Source organism: Manihot esculenta, chromosome 9 (genome assembly GCF_001659605.2).
Source record: "Manihot esculenta cultivar AM560-2 chromosome 9, M.esculenta_v8, whole genome shotgun sequence".
In the NCBI taxonomy this organism is placed as follows: domain Eukaryota; kingdom Viridiplantae; phylum Streptophyta; class Magnoliopsida; order Malpighiales; family Euphorbiaceae; genus Manihot; species Manihot esculenta.
In genome coordinates, this window is record NC_035169.2 from 15,002,245 (window position 1) to 15,011,522 (window position 9,278).

The 9,278-nt window shown below is 33.5% G+C and overlaps 1 protein-coding gene across 1 annotated transcript; it reads right to left on the reverse strand.

The window, feature by feature from the left end:
- Nucleotides 1-587: 587 nt before the first annotated feature.
- LOC110613122 (pentatricopeptide repeat-containing protein At3g22150, chloroplastic) lies at nt 588-4,084 on the reverse strand. The gene has a single exon (XM_021754083.2). The coding sequence runs from the start codon at nt 3,870-3,872 to the stop codon at nt 1,407-1,409; it is 2,466 nt and encodes an 821-aa protein (XP_021609775.1). The 5' UTR covers nt 3,873-4,084; the 3' UTR covers nt 588-1,406.
- Between the last annotated feature and the right edge of the window lie 5,194 nt (nt 4,085-9,278).

Genomic DNA, 9,278 nt, shown 5'->3' on the forward strand with positions numbered 1-9,278 from the left:
GGACTGACCATTATAGCCTCAAATACTTGCTTGAACAACGTTTGACCACTTCTCCTCAATAACATTGGATCCGTAAATTGTTGGGTTTTGATTTTCGAGTGGACTACAAGGTAGGTCCTTTAAATAAAGTGGCCGATGTTCCATGTTTCCTTACTCAAGCCATTTAAAGGAGAACTTCCGATTGACATTCCTCCCTTGCCTCCCACACTAGATGGCCGAAATGTTCCAACTCCAATTCACATCATCCAATCTCAACTGAATCATGGTTCATGGAAAATCTTAGTTGCTTGGACTGGCTATTCCAATACTGATGTCACCTGGAAATCCTTATCTCATTTTCAAGACGCTTATCCTTCCTTTCCGCTTGAGGATAAGCTATTTTTCTAGGGTGGGAGTGATGTTATGGATGCATTCGTGGGTAAGTACTACAAGCGCTCCAAACAAAATTAGAAGTTCATCGGCGATAGAAGTTTATATTTTAGATTAAGAGATCTATCTCTATCTAAATTAATCTAAATTTATTAAATAGTTAGATTAGATTTTATCTTTATCTTATCAGTTAGATAAGTGATAAGTTCAAATAAAACTCTACTTGTATCTGATTAGTTATTTGCATTATAAGTCTCACTATAAAAAGGAATTATTACTAATGAATAAAATAAGCATAAACTATTTACCAAATTTTTTCAAGATCTAAAGTACTTTTTTACCGAGCTTTGAGGTACCCGAGCTCCCTCCATTGAGCTCTCATATTTCTTCATCATGAGTTCCATCTGAAGAGGTGGGAATCGTAATAAAGGCAAGGTCACAGCTGAAGGCGACTCTCCTACCCACAGACCCGTGCGATCCTTAACTAGGGAACTTAACAGTTTTCTTCTTAAACCCTCAGTTATTGATTGTATTCATAACAATGCAGAGGCTATTTTGCAATCAATCACAAAATCTATATGATACAACAGATATCTCTCTAATTCTCTCATTCTCCTCCTCTTCCCATTTCTTCTTCTGTTTCTCCTCTCTGCTTCTTCTCTTCCTTCCATTATTCTTCTTCAGTTCTAAAGTTTTAGGACAATTCAGAATCTCACTAGTAACAGTTGGTATTCAGAGCAAGGTAGAGTGGGCATTGCTTGATTCCTACCCCATCTGGCTTGCTTTCTAACAGTTGTTATAAGGTTTCTCTGCTGTTGCTTCTATAATATTTCTCCTATCTGTTATTCTTTCTATTCTTGCTCAATTTCTTCTCTATCTTCTGTTCATTCTCCGATTTCACATGATAGTGATTTTCATTTTTCACTATAAACAGAAAACCCAAACAGTTATAGCAACACCACTTGCCACTGGCTACCAGTATTTGTTTTACCAAAGGTTAATTGTCCACTAGTAATTCCATCTGACATAAAAACATGTCAAACACACCCAGGAAATGGACTATGATCAGTATCTTTCATCTCCAATACTAACCTTTCCAACACTTCATATATTTCATCACAATGAGGGTGATTCTTATCTTTAGACATAAAATGGAATACATGACCTGCAATATGAATCCAACTACAGCCGGCTTCCTTTCGCAGACCCTTTTCCCTCATCTCTTTCCTCAATTTATCAACACTTTCCCAGTTTGCTTCTTCAGCATACATATTGGAGAGCAAGACTTTATAGCCTGCTGTGCTGTCTACTGAACCCATTTCAAGTAACTCATTGGCAACAACCTCTCCCAATTCAATGAGTCCATGAAGTCTACAAGCCCCAAGAAGTGATCCCCAAATTTGCATTACATTCCCTTCCTCTCCCAGCTGTTTAACAAACTCATAGGCTTCAATCACTCTCCCAACTCTTCCTAACATGTCTGCAATACAACAATGATGCTGAATTGAGGGCTGAATCTTAAAGTCTCTCTTCATTGACTCAAAAATCTGAAGACCTTCATCAACCAAACCAGCATAACTGCAAGCTGACAAGACCGCAACAAAAGTAATTGCATCAGTCTCAATACCAGATTTCTGCATTGAATGAAACAAAGAGAGAGCTCTCTCAACCATCCCATTCTGACCATAACCCAATATCATTGACGTGTACATGACAGAATTTTTCTCAGAAGATTTGGTAAAAATACTTTCAGCATAATTGATTGCACCTGATTTAGAGTACATGTCAACAAGGGCAGTTCTGACAAAGATATTATGGTCCAATAAAAATCGAATGGCAACTCCATGGAGCTGCTTTCCTGAATCTATACTTCCTAATGGATTACAAGCTGGGAGACTGGATGCTAAGGTCACAGAATTAGGCCTTAGATTTTGCTCAAGCATTTGTGAAAAGGTAACAAAAGCTTCTTCAACCAGCCCATTCTGTGTGTACCCAGCAATCATTGCGTTCCATGTGGCTTGATCTCTATTTCTAGTATAGTTCTTTTCGAAAACCTGTTGTGCTGTCCTAATCAAACCTGTTTTAGCATACATTTCAATGAGATAGCTGTCCATTCCATCAAATTTGATGCCTTGCCTAACAAGATATGCATGAGTCTGCTTTCCAATTTCTTGGTTTCTAAGATTAGATGCTGCAGAGAGTAGACAAGTTACTGTCACAGAATCAACAGTATACTCTTCTTCCTGCATCTCATGCACAAGCATCAACCCTTCATCATATAGCCCATTCTGTATGAAACCAGAAATCATGGTATTCCATGAGACAACATCTCTTTCTGGCATCTTCAGAAAAACTCTGAATGATGTGTGGACAGAATTGCACCTAGAGTACATGGCAATGAGTGCATTCAGTATCCTCACTGGTAGTACTGATAGCTTTTTAATTACAAAGGCATGCAGCAGCTGGCCCAAGTCCAGAAGCTGCAACTGTGAAACCGCTGTCAAAACTAAGAGAAAGGTTACATCATCGGGAACTATCTGTTCTGTTTCCATAGCTTGAAGAAATAGATCAATACCTTCAAAGAAATAATCATTCTGCACATACCCACCAATCATAGTGTTGCAAACTTCTGTATTCTTCTCCAAACAATGGTCAAAAACCTTCCTAGCAAGATCAAGGCAACAAAGCTCAGCATACACTGATATTGCTGAACTCACAACAAACAAGTCATTCACATATTCACTACCCAGTTTAAGAAGCAACCCATAAAGAGCATTTGCATACTTGCAGTGGCCGAAGCTCGAGAGAGCAGGGAAAACATTGATAAAACTTACTAGACTTGGATTAATCCCCGTTTTCATCATTATCTTAAATTGTCTAATCGCCTCTGTGTATCTCTCCGTCTTCACATACCAAGAAACCACAGTGTTCCAACCAATCACATCCCTCTCAGGCATTGTCTTAAAAACATTACATACTAAATCATACTTGGAGAAATCAAAATCATTCAAGGGGCACCTGCTACTCAAACATGTAGAGTACATATTTAAAAGAGAATTATACACAATTCTACTCGGATATGATAAACACCGAATAAAATGGCAATGAATGGTTTTTCCTATTGTTAAATTGCCAGTTACTGCGCAGGCTTTAAGAGTAGAAGAGTAGGTATAGGAATCACATTTGGTGTGAGTAATTTTAAGTTGGGAGTACAATGAAAGGGCTTCTAGGGGCATTTTATTGCAAATGAAGCCAATAATGATCGTGTTCCAAATAATAGTAGTTGGGCGAGGAATTGCATCGAACAGTTGGCGAGCAAGATGGAGTTGACCCTCTACACAAAGCCTGCTCAGGCGAGAGCGGACACTAGAGGCTGCGAGAGTGGGGCTTGGCGGTGGTGAGACTGTACAGCGAGAGGCTTTATGGTGGTGGTAGTTGGAGGATGGGTCACTGGGGAGAGAGGGGGCAGAGGGAGGAATAGGAAGAGCAGAAGTGGAGGACATAGGTGACTTCTTACGCTCTCCTGTGATATTTTGCAGAAATATGCCCTTGCAATTTACGGACCGCTGAATCAGTACAAGATCTCTTTCAGTTTGTGAGAATTAGGGATGTAAACAGGTAGGGTAACCGCAAAATTGAGGGTACCCAAATCCGAACCCGATTATATATACAATTTCCGAACCCGTCCCAAATCCGTTTAATATTTTAATTTTACTATCCGAACCCGTCCCAAATCCGTTTAACAATACCCGCACAATACCCGAACCCGATACAAACCAGCAACTCAGCAACTCAGCAAATAATTTTTTTAATTCAATTCAATGACAAAACCAAATAAACTATCTAACAGTTGGCACAACCCGGTAGGAGGAGAAATGTTCAATGACAAGATCCAGCAACTCAGCAACCCAGCAAATAATGATTTATAATCAAATAATTAGATTAATTGTCCATAAATTTAAAAATCAACAGTATTACATTAATCAAATAGCAAATAATTAGATTTTTTAACATATCCAAATAATTATATTAATAGTTCATAAATTATAAAATTCTTTAAGAACATACACATAAAAAATCTTGAAACTTGAAAGAGAGTTATAGTCAAAGCAGATGTCGCCGATTGAGGAGAGAAGTGTTGTCTCTAGCGTCAGTGAAGTGTGGGGAGAGAAGCGTAAATCGAAAAGAGTAGATTTCACCTGACTGGGGAGAGAGAAGGAAATATCGCCGACGCCGACCGGGCAGAGGGAAGAGTTGTCTTCAACTGGAAAGTCGGAGATGTCGCCGCTGGAGAGAGAGAAGGAGATATTGACGGGGGAGAGAGAAGATTTATCGTCGACTGGGGAGAGAAAGGAGACGTTGCCGGTGATGACTGGGCTGTCGGCAGTTGTCAGTGAAGTGGGGGAGAGGCGTGACTGAGAACTATGGGAAGGGAAGCGAGGGAGAGAGAGAGATGAAAAAATAAATTAGGGATTAGGATTAGTTTTGTTAGTATAGTTAATCGGGTTCGGGTAATGGGTATCCGATCACCTAATCCCGAACCCTACCCGAATCCGAGACGAGTAAAATTTTTCAAACCCGAATCCGCCCAAATCCGTTTTGTGAAAACCCAAATCCGTCCTTATACGGTTTGGGCGGATCGGGTACCCGTGAAAACCCGCCCGCCTGTCATCCCTAGTGAGAATCAATATTTTTCAAATTCAATTACGAGGGACTCGCACTCTGTTTCTGGAGATATTTTTTTTTGCAGTAAATGAAGTATTTCAAAATTTAAAAACTTTAAATTTATGATTGAAAGGGAGTGAGAATTTTTAAAATAAAATTTTTTTAAGGTCAAAACTTTAAACTTCAAAAAATTATTAATTTCAATCTATTAAATTAGTAAATTAAGAAAGTTTTCTCTTAAAATCTTTAAATATTTTTTAAAAAAATGTTATTTTTTTAATAATAAAAAATTAATAAAATTTTTTTTTAAATGGAAAACATTATTAAAATTTAAAATTTATAAAAAAAACTTTATTTTATAAAGATATACATTAAAAAATCTTATTTTACTTTATCTTTTTTCAAACACAGTCAAAATTAAAAAAATTATCCGCACATTGCTGAACTTCTCTCTAGATGAATAAATAGAGAAAAAAAAATTTTTAATTTATTTTCTGATCGAGTCGGTTTACTTTTGTAACTGTTCAATAATTTTTGTGCCTTTTTAAGTAAATGATAACCTTTTTATTTTTGTCTAGAAAATAATTCTCGTTTTTTACTTTAAGATTAAGGTTATTTATATATATTATTTATTTTTTATAATAAATCTCTTGAGATATGCTTTGATGGTTGATGAATTTTTCTCCTGTAGACTTGTTGAGGTTTTACTCAATTGAAAGTCATAGGTAATCTCTGGAATTGTCTTTTGTTTTTTTTTTCCTCTAGTATGACATATCTTAGAGATATTACCAATACCTCATTTTTGGTTTTTAATCTTTTAAAAACTAAATATATACAAAAGCCTATTTATATTTCTACGGCTTTTAAATTACACCGTTCTTTGCATTGTGCAACTGATTCGAGGTAAGTTAACTAGACTTATTTTTCTCTTTTGAATTGAATGAATTACATACATCAATTTTGTAGGCTTTGGCCGATTTCTTTGATGTTCTTGTATTTTATTAGGTCTTTCATCACCTTTCTCTAGATGACTCCACTTGAGGTTTTGTGAGTAGTGGTAAAAGTTCATCTAACTCTCCTCAACCTCATCTTTTAAGTGCCTTTTTAAGTCTTGTTTTTTTTGGGATTTATATTAGTCTTTGATTTATGAAGCTTAGGTAGCCTTAATTATTTATATGTTTTTTCTTAAACTGGATAGGTTTTTAGTGTAGTCCAGTTTGTAATTATTTTAGCCTTTGCTTATTATAAAACGAATTTCACATTGAAAAAAACATTTATAATTATATAAAACAATAATTATTTTTGGCTTTACTAATTATTACATGAATTACACATTAAAAAAAGCCCTTATAATTATATAAAATAGAAGGACTTATATTCATATAAAACAGATTAATTGACATGATTAACCTTAAATACTTTTGTTATTTGATTTTTATAATTTTAATTATTCATGTTATTTAGCCATTTAGAAATATATAAAAAATTTGAAGAATTTTAAACTTTTTCAAAATATTAAAAAAATTAAATAATTAATTTTGATAAATAAAAGAAACTGATATTAATTTTTTCCTTGCAATTCATTACGATCAAAATAACATATCCAACGTTAGAGAGTGCATATGCTATCGGTATTGGGATATTATAGGTGACTTCTTTTTTCTTTTATTTAGATAGATATTATAAATAACTTAAATGTTTGTTTAAGATTTTGAATTGAACTTAGAAATTCGTATAGAATCTATAAAATTCATGTCAAAGTAAGTTTATTTTATTATTTTTATTTAATTTTTCTTTTTATTAAAAATTAAATTAAAGCCATACTAAAATCATATTGAATTCAAATTGAATTAATACTAAAACCACGTTGAATTCAAATCAAATCAAAACTATAATAACAACTTATATATATACACATAACATGTTATGTGCGAATACACTCCCATATTAATTTTTATCTTTAATTTACATTACTTTTTAATTTTAATAAAACTATAAAATACTAATGTAAAAGACATGCTTTTATCTTTTTTTTTATTTTTATTATATTAAAAATTTATTTTGTACTATAATTTTAAGTTAATTTGATGAAAATTATTATGTAAAAAAAATATCACAATAAGTCAACTATGTAATAATTATTAGTATAATTAGATAGATACATTAATATAACTATAGGAATGCTTTCTTAAGCTAAACTACATGATTATAAGAGATATATATATAAATACTGTATTTCTCCTATACATTGAAAATTTAAAAGTTTTTATGATATCAGAGTCTAATTTTATTTCTTTTTTATTGACTATACTGTTATTTTTAAGTCACTCATTTAGAGTACTCCATCTCCATTCACGTCATCGCCCCTCAGGGAAAAAGCTCGGTCTTTAATCTCCTATACATCAAAAATTCGAAAGTTTTTATGATATCAGAGGCTAATGTTATTTCTTTTCTATTTCTTTTTGGTTGAGTATACTATTATTTTGAATTCTCTCATTTACAGTACTCTGTTCACCTCACCGCCCCTCAGGAATCAAGCTTTTGGTCATTGATCGACCTCCTGTTAAGATTCAAGCGTGTGGCTCCCACTTGCCACCTAAATTTCTCGCATGTAGCCCATGTGTTGGCGCATGATGGACGCGTGCATCATTTTTCAATGTTCTCCCATAACCACGCTTAATTTTTCTGGTATTTGACACTTCACTTTTTTTTGCTTCTTTTAAATTTTGGTTTTGAATACTATTGCTAGTTTCGGTATTGTAGCTTTGAGTGTTATTTTAGAGATTGGAGCTTTATTAAGGAAATTAGATTGTAGTGAATTGGAATTAATTATAGCTACTGCTAAGAAAAGGGTTTCTCACTGTTTATTATTTTATATGGCTATCATTTGGCTTGGAATTAGCTTTGGAACTATTCTTTAGTTTTTATTAGATTTATTTTGTTTGTCAAATGATAGTTATATTTGAAAAAATTATTTTGATATCTGTGGAAGTGTTTGCTTAGCTTTTTTAATATAAAGGTTCGTTAAGACATATCAATTCTTTTGTTACTACTATCGCTAAGTCAAATAAACTCACTTATTGTCTTGTCTCTTCTTCTACATGGGTCATTAATTCATGTGCTACATATCATTTGACAAGTATTTTGATTTCTCATTTGCTTTTCAATCTCATATAACTTCATGCACTGTCACCTTAGTTGATGTATCTAACTCTTATGTTCTGGGTTCTAGAATTAAAAACATTGCAGTCCTTACACCTTCCATCTCTTTATCACCTATTTTGTGTTTGACTCAATTCTTTCTGAAATAGGACGGGAATCGTCAGGAATTTTAACCAATAATATTTGGTTAAGACAAAATTCAGAAAATGAAATATTAGAAGTTGAAATTTCTAATTAAATTCTCGAAAATTAAAAAGTGTGTCAAATGGCCAAGAAAATAGCTATTTATAATAATAATAACATTAATGTGGAAAATTACAAAAAAAGTTCTAAAAAATAAATAATAAAAATGTAAAATTAACCCTCTAAACAATAGAATTTGGGCTTCAAACTTTGTGACAGGCCTATGGCCTCATCACACTTTTAAAAGTCATCTGTATCGAAATTTCCTTTCCAAAAATCTATTGTGGGCCTCTAACAGACGTCGATAACAAAAGTTAAGTCTGATCCAAGTCTTTTATAAAATCTAAGACTAATTGCTCCGCATCATTTCCTTCCACTTGTAAATAACTTGATCTCGAGTTGTCATTAACAAGGTAGTACTGAAATAGATCCACCACGTTAAACGTCTTAAAAATTTTTATATGATCTGGGAGGTCAAGAACATAGACATTGTCATTAATCTTCTGAATAATTTAAAATTGGACCAATCTTCTTTAGGTTAAGTTTTTTCTATCCTTCACCACATTCATTGCGCAAATACACCATAACTTGATCATCGACATTGAAGGACTTGAAATACCTATGTTTATCAGTTGCAGTTTTATACTTGTTATTAGCTTCCGTAAAGCATTGTTATATCTATTTGGAAACGTCCACATGCTGATTTATTAAGTTGTTTGCTATAGTACTGTTATGAAAACCCGTAGGAAGGGCAATAAGCTCAATTGTATGCGTTAGATTTTCCTTTACATAATTGTAAAGGGTAACATATTTGTAGAGCTATAGACAGAACTGTTGTAAGAAAATTCTGTTTGGACAAGAGCAAGATCCTAAACAGTGTTCTTATCACTACAGATGTA

Excerpts from the sequence above, each read along its gene's own strand:
- LOC110613122 (XM_021754083.2), bottom strand. The coding sequence starts at position 3,872 with ATGTCCTCCACTTCTGCTCTTCCTATTCCTCCCTCTGCCCCCTCTCTC.